At 44.0% G+C, this 14,893-nt stretch overlaps 1 protein-coding gene across 6 annotated transcripts in view; it reads left to right on the plus strand.

Annotated features, from left to right (window-relative positions):
* The window catches only part of VPS13B (vacuolar protein sorting 13 homolog B), a 996,761-nt gene that overhangs the window by 360,915 nt on the left and 620,953 nt on the right, over positions 1-14,893 (plus strand). Inside the window, exon 20 of one of the 6 annotated variants that reach the window (XM_075063132.1) lies at positions 3,752-3,888. The exons of the other annotated variants lie outside the window; for them this stretch is intronic. Within the exon in view, the coding sequence (XP_074919233.1) occupies positions 3,752-3,831 (80 nt within the window). The 3' untranslated portion in view covers positions 3,832-3,888. Of the gene's footprint in view, positions 1-3,751; positions 3,889-14,893 lie in introns of those variants that run through there. 6 annotated transcript variants of the gene reach the window in all.

Here is a 14,893-nt window from a genome sequence, read left to right on the forward strand (position 1 = left end):
GAAAATTTTATCAAAAAGTGAATAATTAATTAATTAATTAATAAACCCTACATTAACATTTTTGTGTCTATTTTCAACTTAAGGAATTGATGGTGGAAGGAGTAAGATAATACAGTATTAATATTAAATTTCAGTGATTGTAACCTAGTAGAGAAACCTGAATCTTGGTAAAATGAGTTTTTTTCCTTTTTCCTGTTAATACTTTTGTAAATTATATATAATAGCCCATTTATATTAACAGTTTCTTAACAAGGGCTGATACTTGTGGTAGTGTTTTTTGTTTACATTTGTGTGATTACAAAAAAGTGTGGCAGCGATATCCTTTTGCCTTGTGTAGATAGCAAAGTATTTTCCAATATAAAAATAACAGTTCATTATGATTTTAGTAACAGTAGTTCTGGCCCTTAAATGTAACTTTATATGTTAACACTTAATTCTGTCGTCATTCATCTGTTTCAATAGATCGCTCAGTGGTTTTTTTAATAGTCTTTGGTCCCATGCATATCTTTGTAGCATTAGTGCTCCCTCACCTTTGTCTAGATCACAGCATATATATAACATAATAGAGAGGGGATGACTGGCAGGATTTTCTTTGTTAAAGGACCTAAGATTTGGTAATGCCCTCCTACCTCTATCTGAAAGTTTCAGCTGGTGTTTTAAGGCAGATGGGGGACTTTGAAGATGAATGGTAGTGCTAGGCTGTGTCTACAATATCAGCTAAATTGGCACTGCTGCAGTCAATGCAGCAGTGTCGATTTAGTGGGTGCATGAAGACATGATAAGTTGATGGGAGAATGCTCTCCCATCAATGTCTGTACTCCACCTCCACGAGAGGCGGAATCTGTATTGACAGTAAAGCATCTCCTGTCGACATTGTACAGTGTAAGACGCTGCTGTAAGTCAACCTAAGTTACGGCGACTTCAGCTACGTCATTTATGTAACTGAAGTACCATAATTTAGATTAATTTACAGCGTTAGTGTGGACCAGCACTTTGTGTTGAATTATGAGATTCTACTGAAAAGATGGGGTGAACTGATTAAACTGTTTTATTTTGTACTATTAAATAATTGGCAAGGCACTCAGAGCCTTTGTACAGGCAGTTTTTATTACTTAAATCAGAAGGAAATAAATATAATTAGTAAATGATCTTCTTTGAACTGAACTTAAATATTGAATACTAGAGTAGTGAAGCAAGGAAGAAAACAAAAGCAATCATGTTAATTTTGGGCTTGTTTGATATAAATTAGTGCATCCAGTAGACAAGGACCGAATTGATGATAAAAGATTTTTCTAGTTTTATGGGGGAATTACTAACAATGGAGAAGAAACATTTTCAAATTATTTTAAATGTTAATCAGGAATTAGTAGTGCCCCATTAACTGAAAGTAACTTTCCTTTCTTTCCCTTCTTTTCCTTAGAGTGACTTTTCTTTCAAGCATTTTGAGACACTTCTATTTAAAAGTATTTGAAATATATGCATAATTTCACAAATCTCTGAAAATAAATTACTCTGAAATTGAGTATTTATAACTGTATGAATATTTCTCAGCTTTCAAAAAAATCCTATGAAAAAGAGTGCACTGAAATTTACAAAAGTCTCATAAATTATAACACTAATAACAATGTTATCTGATATTTTTCCTACAATGCAAAGGTTAATTTTGTTCAGTAGGGTCAATTGGAAAGGAAAGGATGGGCTTGAAATCCAATTTTGCTTTTCTTTTTTTTTTTTTAAAGCCCAAGGGTTAAAATGAAGTTATCATTTTTATTATTTTTCCATTTCACCATTCTGATCTGGAATACTGTAAATTCTAGCAGAAGTTAGTTTTTTTAAGTTACAACAATGATGTTTTATACATTTTTCAATTTAAATTTATATGTATGTCTTTATGTTTTAAAAATAATAAAATCTCAATGAACTGCTTCAAGTACCTTTTAAAATATTTTTGACACGACAAATAAGTAAGAATGCTTATATACTGTAGTGAATAAAGACCATTCACATTTGTGGTTTGGGCACAAATGCGTAAAAATTATACCCATCTATCTTATTACATTTCCTCTCCTATCCCTGAGGACTTCGCTATGTACTTTATCTATAATTGTTGCCAGTTTTCTATCATGTTCCCACTGGGCTTTTGGTGCAAAAAACCTTATCCTCTCGATGACAGAGCTTGCCCGAATGATTTCATGCTCTTAGCATTTTTGTTCACAGGAATTAGGAGCAAAATGTAACTACAGCTGAACATAGCATCTATTTTTGTAATTTTGAAGTTTAGACTCTGTTATTGGAACTAAATGAAGAGATGCAGGTGTTCTCCAGTTCAAGTCCTTTGGGATTTTTTGATGGTAGATGCTTGAAAAGAAAAGATGCATATGTTTCCAGAGTAAAACAGCAGCTGTGGACAAGGATTTATGTTTTTCTCAGAACTTTGGGATTTCAAAATGTTACATTTAATCACATGCACAGAAAGGAGTGCAAATGTTAAAGATGTTACATATAAAACTAGGGATCTGATCTCTTTACCATACCAACTAGTTGTGGGAATACAGGAACAAAGTGATCTTTTAATCTTAATATCAACAATTTCAAAAGGATTGTGATAGTTGCCAGGACTCACTCTTTTGAGAACTCTACAGCTGCAGCACAGAACATTTTTATCCTCTTAATTACTTTTAAAATATAATTTCTTCTCATTATTTTGCCTTTAAAAAAATCCTGGTACGAGGTAGTATATGTTTCTGAAAGCACAATGTTTATATTGTACTTTTGTTAGAATGAGGTAAATTAGGTTTCAAGCACTTAGATATTCTATGATGAGTTACATTAACTATTGCCTGTAGTTTTCAAAATTGGGTTGACAACAACAGTTAAAATACTTGGAGTGTGAAGCTAAAATTAGAAAAGTTCCCAAGTTACAAACCTTGCCAAATGAATGTTTTACTGGTAATGAGTGTACAGTCAGATCTGTATATTTTAAAAATTTGAGATTTGTTAGTAAATGAAAAGTGCTGTCTGCAAACATGTCATCCATGAGGAGTTATCTTAATATATCTCGTGTATAGTTTTTGAAAGTGGTGATTTTCTGTGTCTTAATTGTTCCTCCCTCGTAAAAAAGTGACTTGCATAATGTGAGTAAACTTGATTACAAAACCTTTGAACACAGAACAATATAACTTTTTAGTAATTGTATGTGACCCTGATTCACCAAAATGCTTATGTTCTTTAGTCAGGGCCTACAGCTGGCCTGTTCCTCTGCTTGCTTAACCTCCAGGCAGTCTAATGAGCACAGGTGGGCCCAAATTGAACCTCCTGATTGGTATAAGAGCCTGATTGACTGAGGGGATCCACAGACTTGCTCTGAAGGCCAGCAGCAGGGTGCTGTCTGCTGAAAGTATTTCCCAGCAGCAGCACTTGGTTCCAGCCCTGCTCCTACCTTCCCTGACTCCAGGTAATCTGGATTTGACCTTTGGCTCCAATTCCTGTCTCTGACTATGGCTTGACCTTTGACTCTGGCTTCTACCTTCTGACACTGGTTCCGACCCTCAGCTCCTTTTTCTCAGCACCTGGCTTCTGCTCCCACCATTAGGCAGGACTGTCCACATCCCACTGCCTAATAGTTTGAGCAGCCTAAATGGAACCAATGAGGGGGAAAAGGACCTTCTTTCCCACTGACATGGATCCCACCAAGACAGACGCTTCCCTGTTGGATATAGTGGGTGCTGTACACAATCTGTATACTCCGCAGGTGCAGAATGTGCCCCTTCAGGTGCAAGCTGCAGCTCCAACTTCATCTCTCTGCAAACCAAAGATTCCACTGCCAGGTGAGTACAATGGTGACTGAAGCAAATTCAATGGATTCCTGAGTCAATGTCAGCTTCTGTTGACACCATGGGCATTTCCCACCAATCAAGCCTGAGTAGGACTTATCATCAGTTTGGTAATGGGTAGGCTCTGGCCTGGACTTTCCCACTCCTGGAGAAATCGAACCCACTCTAGGCTAGTTTGAAAACCATATGCAAGCCATGGTACCAATTTTTAATGATCCAAACCACACATGCACGGTACAGACTGAGCTCCAAGCATTGTGACAGAGGTGCCAATCAATATCCAAATAGCCATGGAATTTCAGAGCCGGGTAACAGATACCAAGTGGAATGAGGCTGACAGCATTACCACCTCCAGCCTAGCCTCAGGAAAGAAATCAAGGATGAGCTGGCATGGGTGGAGTTCCCACCTGGCTTGGATAATTTAATTGAACCTGTGCATAAGGATTGATAACTGTCTGACAGAGCACTGTGAAGAGCAAAGCTTAGCCTCCTGTGCCCCACTGGTTTCTCTGGCCCCAGCTCTCCAGTCACCAGCTTTGTCCCTCCATATTGAGCCCATGCAAATTGACCAAACCCAGCGTTGCCTTTCAGATGCAAAGAAAAATGGACACCAAATGGTGGGCTTATGTCTATACTGTGCAGAGCTTGGATACATCAAATCAGGCTGTCCTGAAAAGGTCCAACTTGCGTCCCAGCTGGGAAACGCCAAGTCCCAGTCCCAACAGAGGAGTCTGGGCTGGGCTGGTATTCCTCCTGTTCCTCCAGTACACAACATCAATAAATGCCTGCTGGTACTATGGCAAAGGCTAACCAGAACCTGACACATCTCTGATTCCCCTTCCAACTTCAACACCCCACTGTGATGGTTTTGATCACAGAGACCCCCTTGGGACTGTTACCTGACGTGCTGGAATTATCTCTGAGCCCATTTTCATTGCCAACTTGGGACTCCAGAACACTGCCTTGTTTAGACAGACATGCTAGCCTGCTGCAACACAAACCCACGTCTGGTCCACACCCCCAAAGTTGCAGACGTTAACAAAAAACTGCTCAGCAGGTTACCTGCCTCCAGCACCGAAACACCCACCTCCCAATGAGATCCAAATCCCAAATAAATCTGTTGTACCCTGTATAAAGCTCATACAGGGTAAACTCATAAATTGTCCACCCTCTATAACACTGTTAGAGAGAGATGCGCAGCTGTTTGGTTCCCCAGGTATTAATCACTTACTCTGGGTTAATTAATAAACTAAAGTGATTTTATTAAGTATAAAAAGTAGGATTTAAGTGGTTTCAAGTAATAACAAACAGAACAAAGTAAGTCACCAAGCAAAATAAAGCGAAAACACGCAAGTCTAAGCTTAAAACATTAGGAAACTGATTACAGATAATATCTCACCCTCAGAGATGTTTCAATAAGCTTCTTTCACAGACTAGATTCCTTCCTAGTCTGGGCCCAATCCCTTCCCCTGATACAGTGCTTGTTAGTTCCAGCTCAGGTGGTAACTAGGGGTTTTCTTATGATTGACAATCCCTTTTGTTCTGTTCCACCCCCTTTTATAGCTTTGGCACAAGGCCGGAATCTTTTGTCTCTCTGAAGCCCTGCCTCTCCTTCTAAATGGAAAAGCACCAGGCTTAAGATGGATTCCACCATTCTTCCTGGGCTGGCTTACACTAACACAGGAAGGCTTGCAAGTAAACAGACATTTGCAACTAATTGTTCTAGTCAGTGGGAGCCATCAAGATTCTAAACCATCATCAATGGCCCACACTTTGGATAATTACAATAGTATTTCAGAGTTATACTTTATGTTTCCAGCTTCAGATACAAAAATGATGCATACATACAAATAGGATGAACACACTCAGTAGATTATAAGCTTTGTAATGATACCTTACAAGAGACCTTTTCCATAAAGCATATTCCAGTTACATTATATTCACACTTATAAGCATATTTCCTAAAACATATGGAGTGCAACATCACACCCTCTATGACTGAAGTCCACAGGAAGCACTGGTGTATTTGAATGCCTCCAGTAATTTCATGGACTTGGACACTGCACGAGCACATACTGTCCCTATACACCATAAAGCTCTCTGGACTTAGTGGAGTCTATTGACGAGTTGCTTCTCTCATCATGCCTGGCTACACAACAGACTGTTCCTTTAGGTCACCACCCTCCAGGGTCATTGAGAAACCCTCTAATTCAGACTCATCCAAGGCCCTGCGCTCTCTGGTTATGCTTGGCATGCTCTGGCTTACCGCCCAACATCCTCATATCTGTTGGCCCGCAGGCACAATACGTTTCAAGTCCCTGCACTGTCGACATTCTTGTCTCCCAAAACTCAGATGTGGGCCAGAAGGCCTCTGCAACTTGGTCTGTCTTCTCTGAGAACCTGAGTCTGAGGCTGTTAGTTCACAAGAAATTTCAGCATCCTCTGTGCTGCTTCTTACAACTTCAGCGATATCTGTTAAATACCAAGAATTTGTCAACATGTTCGTTAAGAATACAGACACCTTGCTGCCTCTTCACAGTTATGACTGCCCCATTAACCTTCAGCTAGGAGCAGAGATCCCTTTCAGTTGCATCTGCTGTCTCACTGAGAGTGTGCTATGGGTGCTCTGGAGCTACCTTGAAGAGGACTTTCATCCATCAATCCATTGACATCTTCAGCTGGGGTACTGATTTTCATTGTAAAGAAGGAGGATGGATCTCAGTGGCCCTATGTGGACTACAGGACACTAAACAAGATCACTATCCATAACTGGTACCCTTTTCCCCTCATCAATGAGGATTTTGAATGATTTTGCTCCACCAAACTCTTCACGAAATTGACATCCATGGAACATACAACTTGGTGAAGATTAGGAAGCCTCCTGCCTTCCTTGACTCTGAGTAACCAAGTTCTGACCCTCAGCTCCAATTCCTGGCTCTGACTCTAACTTTAGTCTTGACTCTAGCATTCGGACTCTTGACACTTTTCCTGACCTTCAGCTCCAATTCCTCACTCTGGCATCTGGCTTCTGACTGAGGTTCTGACCCTTAGCTTTGTATCCTGACTCCTGCTCTGACCACTAGACAAAACTGCCCATGTCCCGGTCCCTCACGGTGCCTTGCTATATCTTGCAGACTAAAGATGCTTTTTTAGTACTATTGTATGTGTAAAAGAGTTATTTTCTTTATTACTATACACTTTCTCCATTTGCCAGCTCCCATAATGAAGTTGTAATGATCTGTTGTCGTGGTACTTGTGATGTAATGAATTGAGCATTTAATTTTATTGCAGGTAGGAACAGCAGATGGGGATGCCAAAGAAAAAAGTTTAGTAATAAATATCTTTGCTAATTAGCAACAATAGTAGATTTGTGTTTAAAATAATTTCTATTTGTAAGATTTAAGTCCTCTGTTTAATTTATTTTATTAAGCTGTTTGTGCAATTGTAACAATAACTACCTAAGAAATTAATATGTTTTGTGTCACAATTAAATAAATACTGAAGACTTTATCCAGCCCCACATCACCTTTACATCTGCCAGTTTATAAAGATCCTGCAATTTTCTTAGGCTATGAAATTTAGAAACCTGCTACTTGTACCAAGGGGAAAGTAATCCCTTTCTTGACTACAGTCTGTTACTCTACTCACCATGATTGCAAGTCCATCTCCTGGGAATAAAATCAGGGTGGGGTGTGCTGTTGTACAGTAACAACTAGATCAGTGTTAGTCTAGTGAACTGCATAACGCCAGCAGTTGGTAAGGAAGATGATCTAATTCTATATAGGGAGTTGTATTGTACAGCTGGTAGGAAGTTCATTTCAGTGATCTGTCCTTTCCTGCCAAATGGCACTGCAGTTTCCTGAAGCATAGCTGTATTTTTTTTTCTTCTCTCTGTTTCTGCAGTGTCCTATCTTTTCCCTGGGTAAGACAGCCTGGTATGCAGCTTTTAGTGTTTTGTGTGACTTAGACAATCATGTATAATTTTTGCTAAATAAGCTCCTGAATTGTGTCAAATAAAATGGGAAAACTGCTACTTTTTAACAAGAATAAAGAAAAAAATGAATATGCTGTGTCAATGCAATTGTTATAGGGGCCGCTGGTAAAGACTCCTATAGGTTGCCTCTCACTTTCCATTATAAAAAAAACAAAAAACAAAAAACTTGTCCCTTTTTTTTTTTTAGATGCACTAACACTTTTATTACTTGCAGCAGCATATTGAAATTTGGTTGGGGAAAACCCAGTGGCAAGAGAAATGTCTTTTCTTTGTGCCATTTGTTGAAAATAGCCATTTCTCTTACCTTGCTTGTATTATTCAGGAAATATTTGGCAATAAGCCAAAATAATAACTAAACGTGAATCTTTTAAGGTTGGATCCATGTACTCAGGGTCCACAGCATTCATCTGAGAGTGGAGTGATTTTACAAAGTAGAGACACGAGAGTTTTCTCTGGTAACAGATGAGAATTCCACTGGCATAAAGTGGTACAGTTCTGTTTGGCATGACCACACCTCCCTGGAGTCTTTCTACGTCAGTATTTGCAGCATTAGTGTGATGAACCACCTCAGCTCGTCATAACTGATGCAGAATCCATGTACCTGTAGTATTTCAACTAAATTGTGAAACCCAAACTCATGGTGTAGCAGTGCAGCAAGGCTAATATGCAGTGGTGTGATAATTTTGGAACTCTTAAATACTATGCTCTCTGCAACTGAGGGGCACCTGGTTTGAATGTCTTCTGAAGGATGATACACATTGCTAGCTGAATTATATGCCTCTCTATCCGTCAACCAAAGGACAAACTCCTGCACCAGTTGGGGCACAAAAGTTGCTGACCTCTGTAAACTGCTGTCACCGGCTTTGGAGATAATATTCAGACCCCTTCATTTTGGCTATTTCAGATGAGAGGATTGAAACACCATTAAACAAAACCACTTGTTCATTTGAAAGCTTATCATCAGGCTCACTTGCCAGAAGAACAGTCACAAAACATTTGGATTACTTAAATTCGTGCTTCAAACTACTGGCAGCTTGGATTAGCATCAGCTACATATTATTGCACTGTATTGAAAATGGTAGACTCGTCTTGTTCATGCTGTGTATAGAATGAAATTGAAGAACCACAGTGTTTTTTCTTATTTTGCCTATCATTTGCCACTGAAATAGCTTTCAGTTCTTCGAGTGCTTGCTCATATCAATTCCACGTGCACGCTCATCGGATAATTTTTACCCTAGCAATACCCTGTGGTTCAGCTGTGGAGCCCCCTGGAGTGGTGCCTTCATGGCGCTGGATATATACCTCAGCCAACCCAGCGCCCGCTCAGTTTCTTCTTACCATCCGTGACGGTCGTTGGAACTGTGGAGCGCGGCATAGCTGTCTTCCACTCTCCCTAGCTTTGCCTACGGGTTTAGATAGTTCATAGATTCATAGACTCTAGGACTGGAATGGACCTCAAGAGGTCATCGAGTCCAGTCCCCTGCCCTCATGGCAGGACCAAATACTGTCTAGACCATCCCTGATAGACATTTATCTAACCTACTCTTAAATATCTCCAGAGATGGAGATTCCACAACCTCCCTAGGCAATTTATTCCAGTGTTTAAAACTACGCTGACATGTTAGGAACTTTCTAAGGTCCAACACGTAAATCTCCTTGCTGCAGTTAAGCCCATATGCCTTCTTGTTCTAAATGATTAGAGGCTAAGCGTGAACAAGTTTCTCCTCCCGCCAACGATACACCTTTATAGATACCTGCAAACTCGGCATCAGTCCCCTTGTCCAGTCCTGCTCTGTTAATCCCAACAATAAACCAATCTATCAGCCTCATCATAAGGTCATGTCATCAGACCAGTAATCATCGTTGGCACGTAACGCTGACCCTAACCCAAGTTCGTCCATCTTTCTTGAATGTGTGCCCAGAAACTAGGACAACATACTCCAGATGAGTGCCTACCAGCGCAGAGAGAGCGGAAGAAGACTCTCGTGTCTTGTTTACACACAACCTGTTAATTGCAGCCCAAACCCCAACGTTTGCTTTGCACAGACTCACACGGTGACTGCAATTTAGCTTTCGTGGTCCACGGATGACCCTAGATCTCGTTCTGCCGTACTCTTCCAGACAGTTCCTGCCCATTGAGTGTGAAACGATTGTTCCTCTAATGGAGCACTTTGCATTTGCTTTATTGACTTCATCGGGTTACCTCAGACCATTTCTCATTTGTCCGATCCATTTGCTTTGCCTGCCTCAGCCGTTTGCTCCTCCCGTTTGTATCGTCCACAACCTTATAAGTGTGTACTTCTCTTGCCAACATCAAGTCTTTGAGATTATGAACAGAGCCGTCCCAACGCCCCTGCGAACCCACTTCTCTCATACCTTTACCACTGATTGGGAGCCATTTCAATAACCACTCTCTGAGTACGGTTATCCAGCCAGTTATGCACCCACCTTATAGTAGCCCCATCTAAATTGTATTTGCCTAGTTTATCGATAAGAATATCATGTGAGACCATATCAAATAGTTGTTGTAGTTCTTGTAGTTATATAGTCATATAGTTGGTGTAGTATAGTAGTTTTGATGGTTTTAGAATTAGTTTGTAAATAAAGTTAGTGGGTTGGAAGGAGCTCTTTCCCCTTCCTCTCTGCATGCCGCCCGGGCTCATGCCGAAGGCTCCGAGGTTTAAGCCGTGCTCAGCCTGTTCAAAGCCTATGCCAGTGGGAGACCTCCCCATCTCCTGTTTAAAGTGCCTTGGGGAGTCTCACCAGGCCGAATAGTGTAAGATCTGTATGGCCTTCAGGGCTCGAACTAAAAAGGAGTGGGACTTTAGACTTAAGCAGCTCCTTATGGAGGTGGCCCTCAGCCCAGATCCTCCTTCGGCACGCCAGGTTCCAGCACCGAGTGTCTCGGTACGTAGTGCCCCAGCAGCACCTTTGAGTACTGCACCGCAGGGAAACTCTAATAGAGACTCACGGCACCGGTCCTTGTTGGCACCATGTCCAGCACAGGCACCTTGGCGCCATTCACTGTCCCTGGGACATAAGAGACCTTGCAAGCCGGATGGGGCTGCCTCTCGACAACATCAGGCGCCAGCACTCCTTTTGTCAATTTCCGACTCGCGTTCGACACCGGAGCGACCGAAGGTGTAAGTGCCTTTATCAGCACCATTGGCTCCGGCACTGAGGGAAGAGCCATTGAGTCCGGCGCGTACAGGCTCCCCAGGCCGCACTGTGTTTGAGCCGGACTTCCACTGATGCCAGAGACGTTTGCTACAGCAAGGGATCTCATTGCCCTTACAGAACCGGCACTGGCTCAGGCTCTGGCGCTGCATCCTGCCCGTGTGATACAGTCTAAAGGCAAACCAGTCTAAAGGCAAACCTAATACGTCCACCAACTCCGAGCGTGAACACTCGGCACTGCTCCCAGTCTAGGAGCAGGTCCCGGCATTCCTCACAGTCCTGGCACTGTTCTCTATCACGGCACTGGTCGTACTCGCGGCCCAGATCTTACTCCCGGCACTGTTCTGCCTTGAGGTACTCTCCGGACCTCAGTACTTCCCGGACTCCTGACGCTGCTCCCAGCACCAGTCAGAGCGCCGATCCTATTCAAGGAGTCGCTCCTGGCACCGCTCCCACAGATGATCTTCATCGCGATCCAGGTCTGGATCCCAGTACTGACATGACCATCGGCACCATTCTAGATCTCGGTACCACTCCCCGGTACCACTCCCCAGCACCACATTGGCACCGCTGTCCTGTGGTTCGGCACCATTCTCAACAGAGTCGGTGCAGGCACACTCTGCACTGCCCTGGCCCTCGCGCTCTGCCTCATGCTCCTCGCAGTCAGACGGCACATCCCATGTGGCCTATCCCGCACCAGGCCAAGCAGAGGGTAACCTGGATCAATGGCAGGATGAAGCTCAAGACCCTAGCCAGCAACTACACAATGATCCTATGTCCTGAGGGAGTACTACCAAGCCCAAGGGGTACCATCTGCAGCCTCCTGATCAGCCCATTCAGAGCCCTGAGTACTGGAGGCCACCATCAGTCGACCCTCTCGAGGGGGTGTGGAGGCATCTGCACCCACCCCAATGCAGGCCCCAGACCCCGGCATAATGGATCCTGAGCATCAGGACCCCTCGCAACTGGATCTACCACAAGATCCGTTAGTCCCTGTAGCCTCCTCTTCATCTTCTCCAGATGAGGCAGTGGCAGGGACGACGACCTCAGGTTCCCTTCCGATAGACCTACGTGGCCAAGATCTGCTATGTTGGGTGGCACATGGACCTCCAAGCGGAGGAGATAGTAGAGTTGGAGGACCTGGTGGTGGACATCCTTTCAGCTGATGCTCCATCATGGGTAGCATTACCCATTAGCCATATCATCCAGGCCAATGCCAAGACTATATGGCAGACCTTGGCCTCTATCCCACCTATAGCCAGAGGAGTAGAGAGAAAAAACTCTACTCCCTGTAAGGAGTATGACTACCTGTATACTCACCCTCAGCCGTGTTCATTGGTGGTGTCCTCAGTGAATGCAAGGGAATGGCATGGTCAACAAGCTGCAGCATCCAAATCAAAGGATGCCAAGTGCCTCGATCTGTTTGGATGCAAAATTTACTCAGTGGGGGGCCTTTAGCTCAGAGTCGCAAACCAGCAAGCGCTTCTGAGCCATTATGATTATAACTTGTGGAGCTCCATGGGTAAATTCAAGGAGCTGATTCCATGAGAATGTAGGGATGAATTTGGGGGTTTAGCAGAAGAGGGCAAAAATGTTGCTAGGATCTCCTTACAGGCCTCCTTTGACGTAGCTGACTCTGCAGCTAGCACTCTTGTGTCGGGCATCGCTATGCAACGCACCTCCTGGCTTCAAGTATCGGGCTTACCGCCAGAGTTGCAACAAACCCTGCCGGATCTACGATTTGATGGGCAGGGCCTATTCTTGGAGAAAATGAACTCTAGGTTACAGAGCCTAAAAGACTCCAGAACCATCATGTGCTCCCTGGGAATGTATGTCCCTGGTACCCAGCTCAAGCCGTTTAGACCACAGCCTCAAAGGTTCTACCCTCCCCATCGTCCAAGGTAGGACTTTTACAGGAGATGTGGTCGAGGCGGCAGAAAGAGATCCATCGGCCACCAGCCCAGTCAGAACGAAGGCCCTCCTAAACCATCATAGGAGCTTAGACAAAATTTTTGAGGGTGCGCCCAAGGACAGCGTACCACTCTTTATCTAGGATCCTTTCCCTCCATTTTGAGATCGTCTCTCCCATTTCCACCATGCTTGGTCCCTTATAACTTCAGACCGATGGGTTCTTTGCACATTGTTTGATTCGCCCAGACATCATCCACTCCATCTTCCTGAGGTGGGGTTTCCCCAGGTCAACCTATTAGCCTCGCGCAACAATCAGAAGTGCCAAGTGTTCTGTTCTCTACAGGGACATTCTCCGGGATCTCTATCGGACGCTTTCCTACTCCCGTGGAAAGACCGGCTCTTCTACACATTCCTTCCATTCCCGCTAGTTCACAAGGTCCTGCTCAAGTTACGCAGGGACAAGGCACACATGATTCTGGTCGCTCCAGTATGGCCCAGGCAGCATTGGTACACCACACTCCTGGAGGTATCGGTAGAGCCCCCGATCACACTCCCCCTGTGGCCGGACCTGATATCACAAGACCACAGTCGCCTCTATCATCCTGACCTGCAATCCCTTCACCTTACAGCGTGGGTGCTGCATGGCTAACTCGATCAGAATTACTCTACTCTCAATCGGTGCAGCAAGTTCTATTAGGCAGTAGGAAACCCTCCACTCGGGTTATGTACCTGGGCAAATGGAAGCGATTCTCCTGTTGGTGCAGGCAGTGTGCTACGCCTCCATTATAGGCGTCAATTCCTTTCATCTTAGACTATCTCCTATTCCTGAAACAGCAAGGCCTGGCAACATCATCTCTCAGGGTGCACCTGGCAGCGATATTGGCTTTCCATCTGGGAAAATGTGCTTCCTTTGTCTTCTCCAACCTGATCATTGTTAGATTTCTGAAAGATCTAGATCGTCTCTACCCACCAACATGACAGCTGGTCCCAGCATGGGACTTAAACCTCGTCCTCTCTAGACACACGGGCCCCCCCTTTGAGCTGATGACCACCTGTTCGCTCCTTTATCCATCTTGGAGGACAGCCTTCCTTGTAGCCATCACTTCAGTGAGATGTGTATCTGAAATCAGAGCCCTCACATCTGAAACACCGTATACCTTCCTTCCCAAGGTGGTATCAGCTTTTCATGTGAACCAGGATATTTTCCTCTTGGTCTTTTATCCGAAGCCCCATGCCACTCGACGTTCGTAGGGCCCTCACCTTTTATATCGAGTGCACAAAGCCGTTTAGGACAACAACCCAGCTTTTCGTTGCAGTGGCCAAATGGATGAAAGGCCGACCGGTCTCCTCACAGTGCATCTCCTCATGGATCACCTCTTGTATCTGCGCTTGTTACAACTTGGCCGGTGTCCCGACCCCGCATCTCACAGCTCACTCCATGAGGGCCCAGGCCTTGTCGGACGATTTCCTGGCTCACATTCCGATTCAGGAGATCTGTAGAGCTGCGGTTTGGTCATCTGTACACACCTTCACCGCTCACTATGCGTTAGTCCAGCAGTCTAGAGATGACGCCGCATTTGGTTCAGCGGTTCTACACTCAGCGATAGCTCACTCCGACCCCACTGCCTAGGTAAGGGTTGGGAGCCACCTAATTGGAATCGATATGAGCAAGCACTCGAAGAAAATACAGTTGCTCACCTTTGTAACTGTTGTCTTTGAGATGTGTTGCTCATATCCATTCTAAACCTGGCCTCCTTCCCCAATGTCAGAATAGCCGGGAAGAAGGAACTGAGGGGGTGCTGGATTGGCTGGGGTATATATCCAGCTCCATGAAGGCGCCACTCCAGGAGACTCCACAGCCAACCTAACCCAGGTGTTGCTAGGGTAAAAATTCTCTGACGATTGTGCACGCAGCGCACGCACACCTAATTGGAATGGATATGAGCAACACATCTCGAAGAACAACAGTTACAAAGGA

The sequence above is a fragment of the Chelonoidis abingdonii genome, chromosome 2, assembly GCF_003597395.2.
Source record: "Chelonoidis abingdonii isolate Lonesome George chromosome 2, CheloAbing_2.0, whole genome shotgun sequence".
Taxonomy (NCBI): Eukaryota; Metazoa; Chordata; order Testudines; family Testudinidae; genus Chelonoidis; species Chelonoidis abingdonii.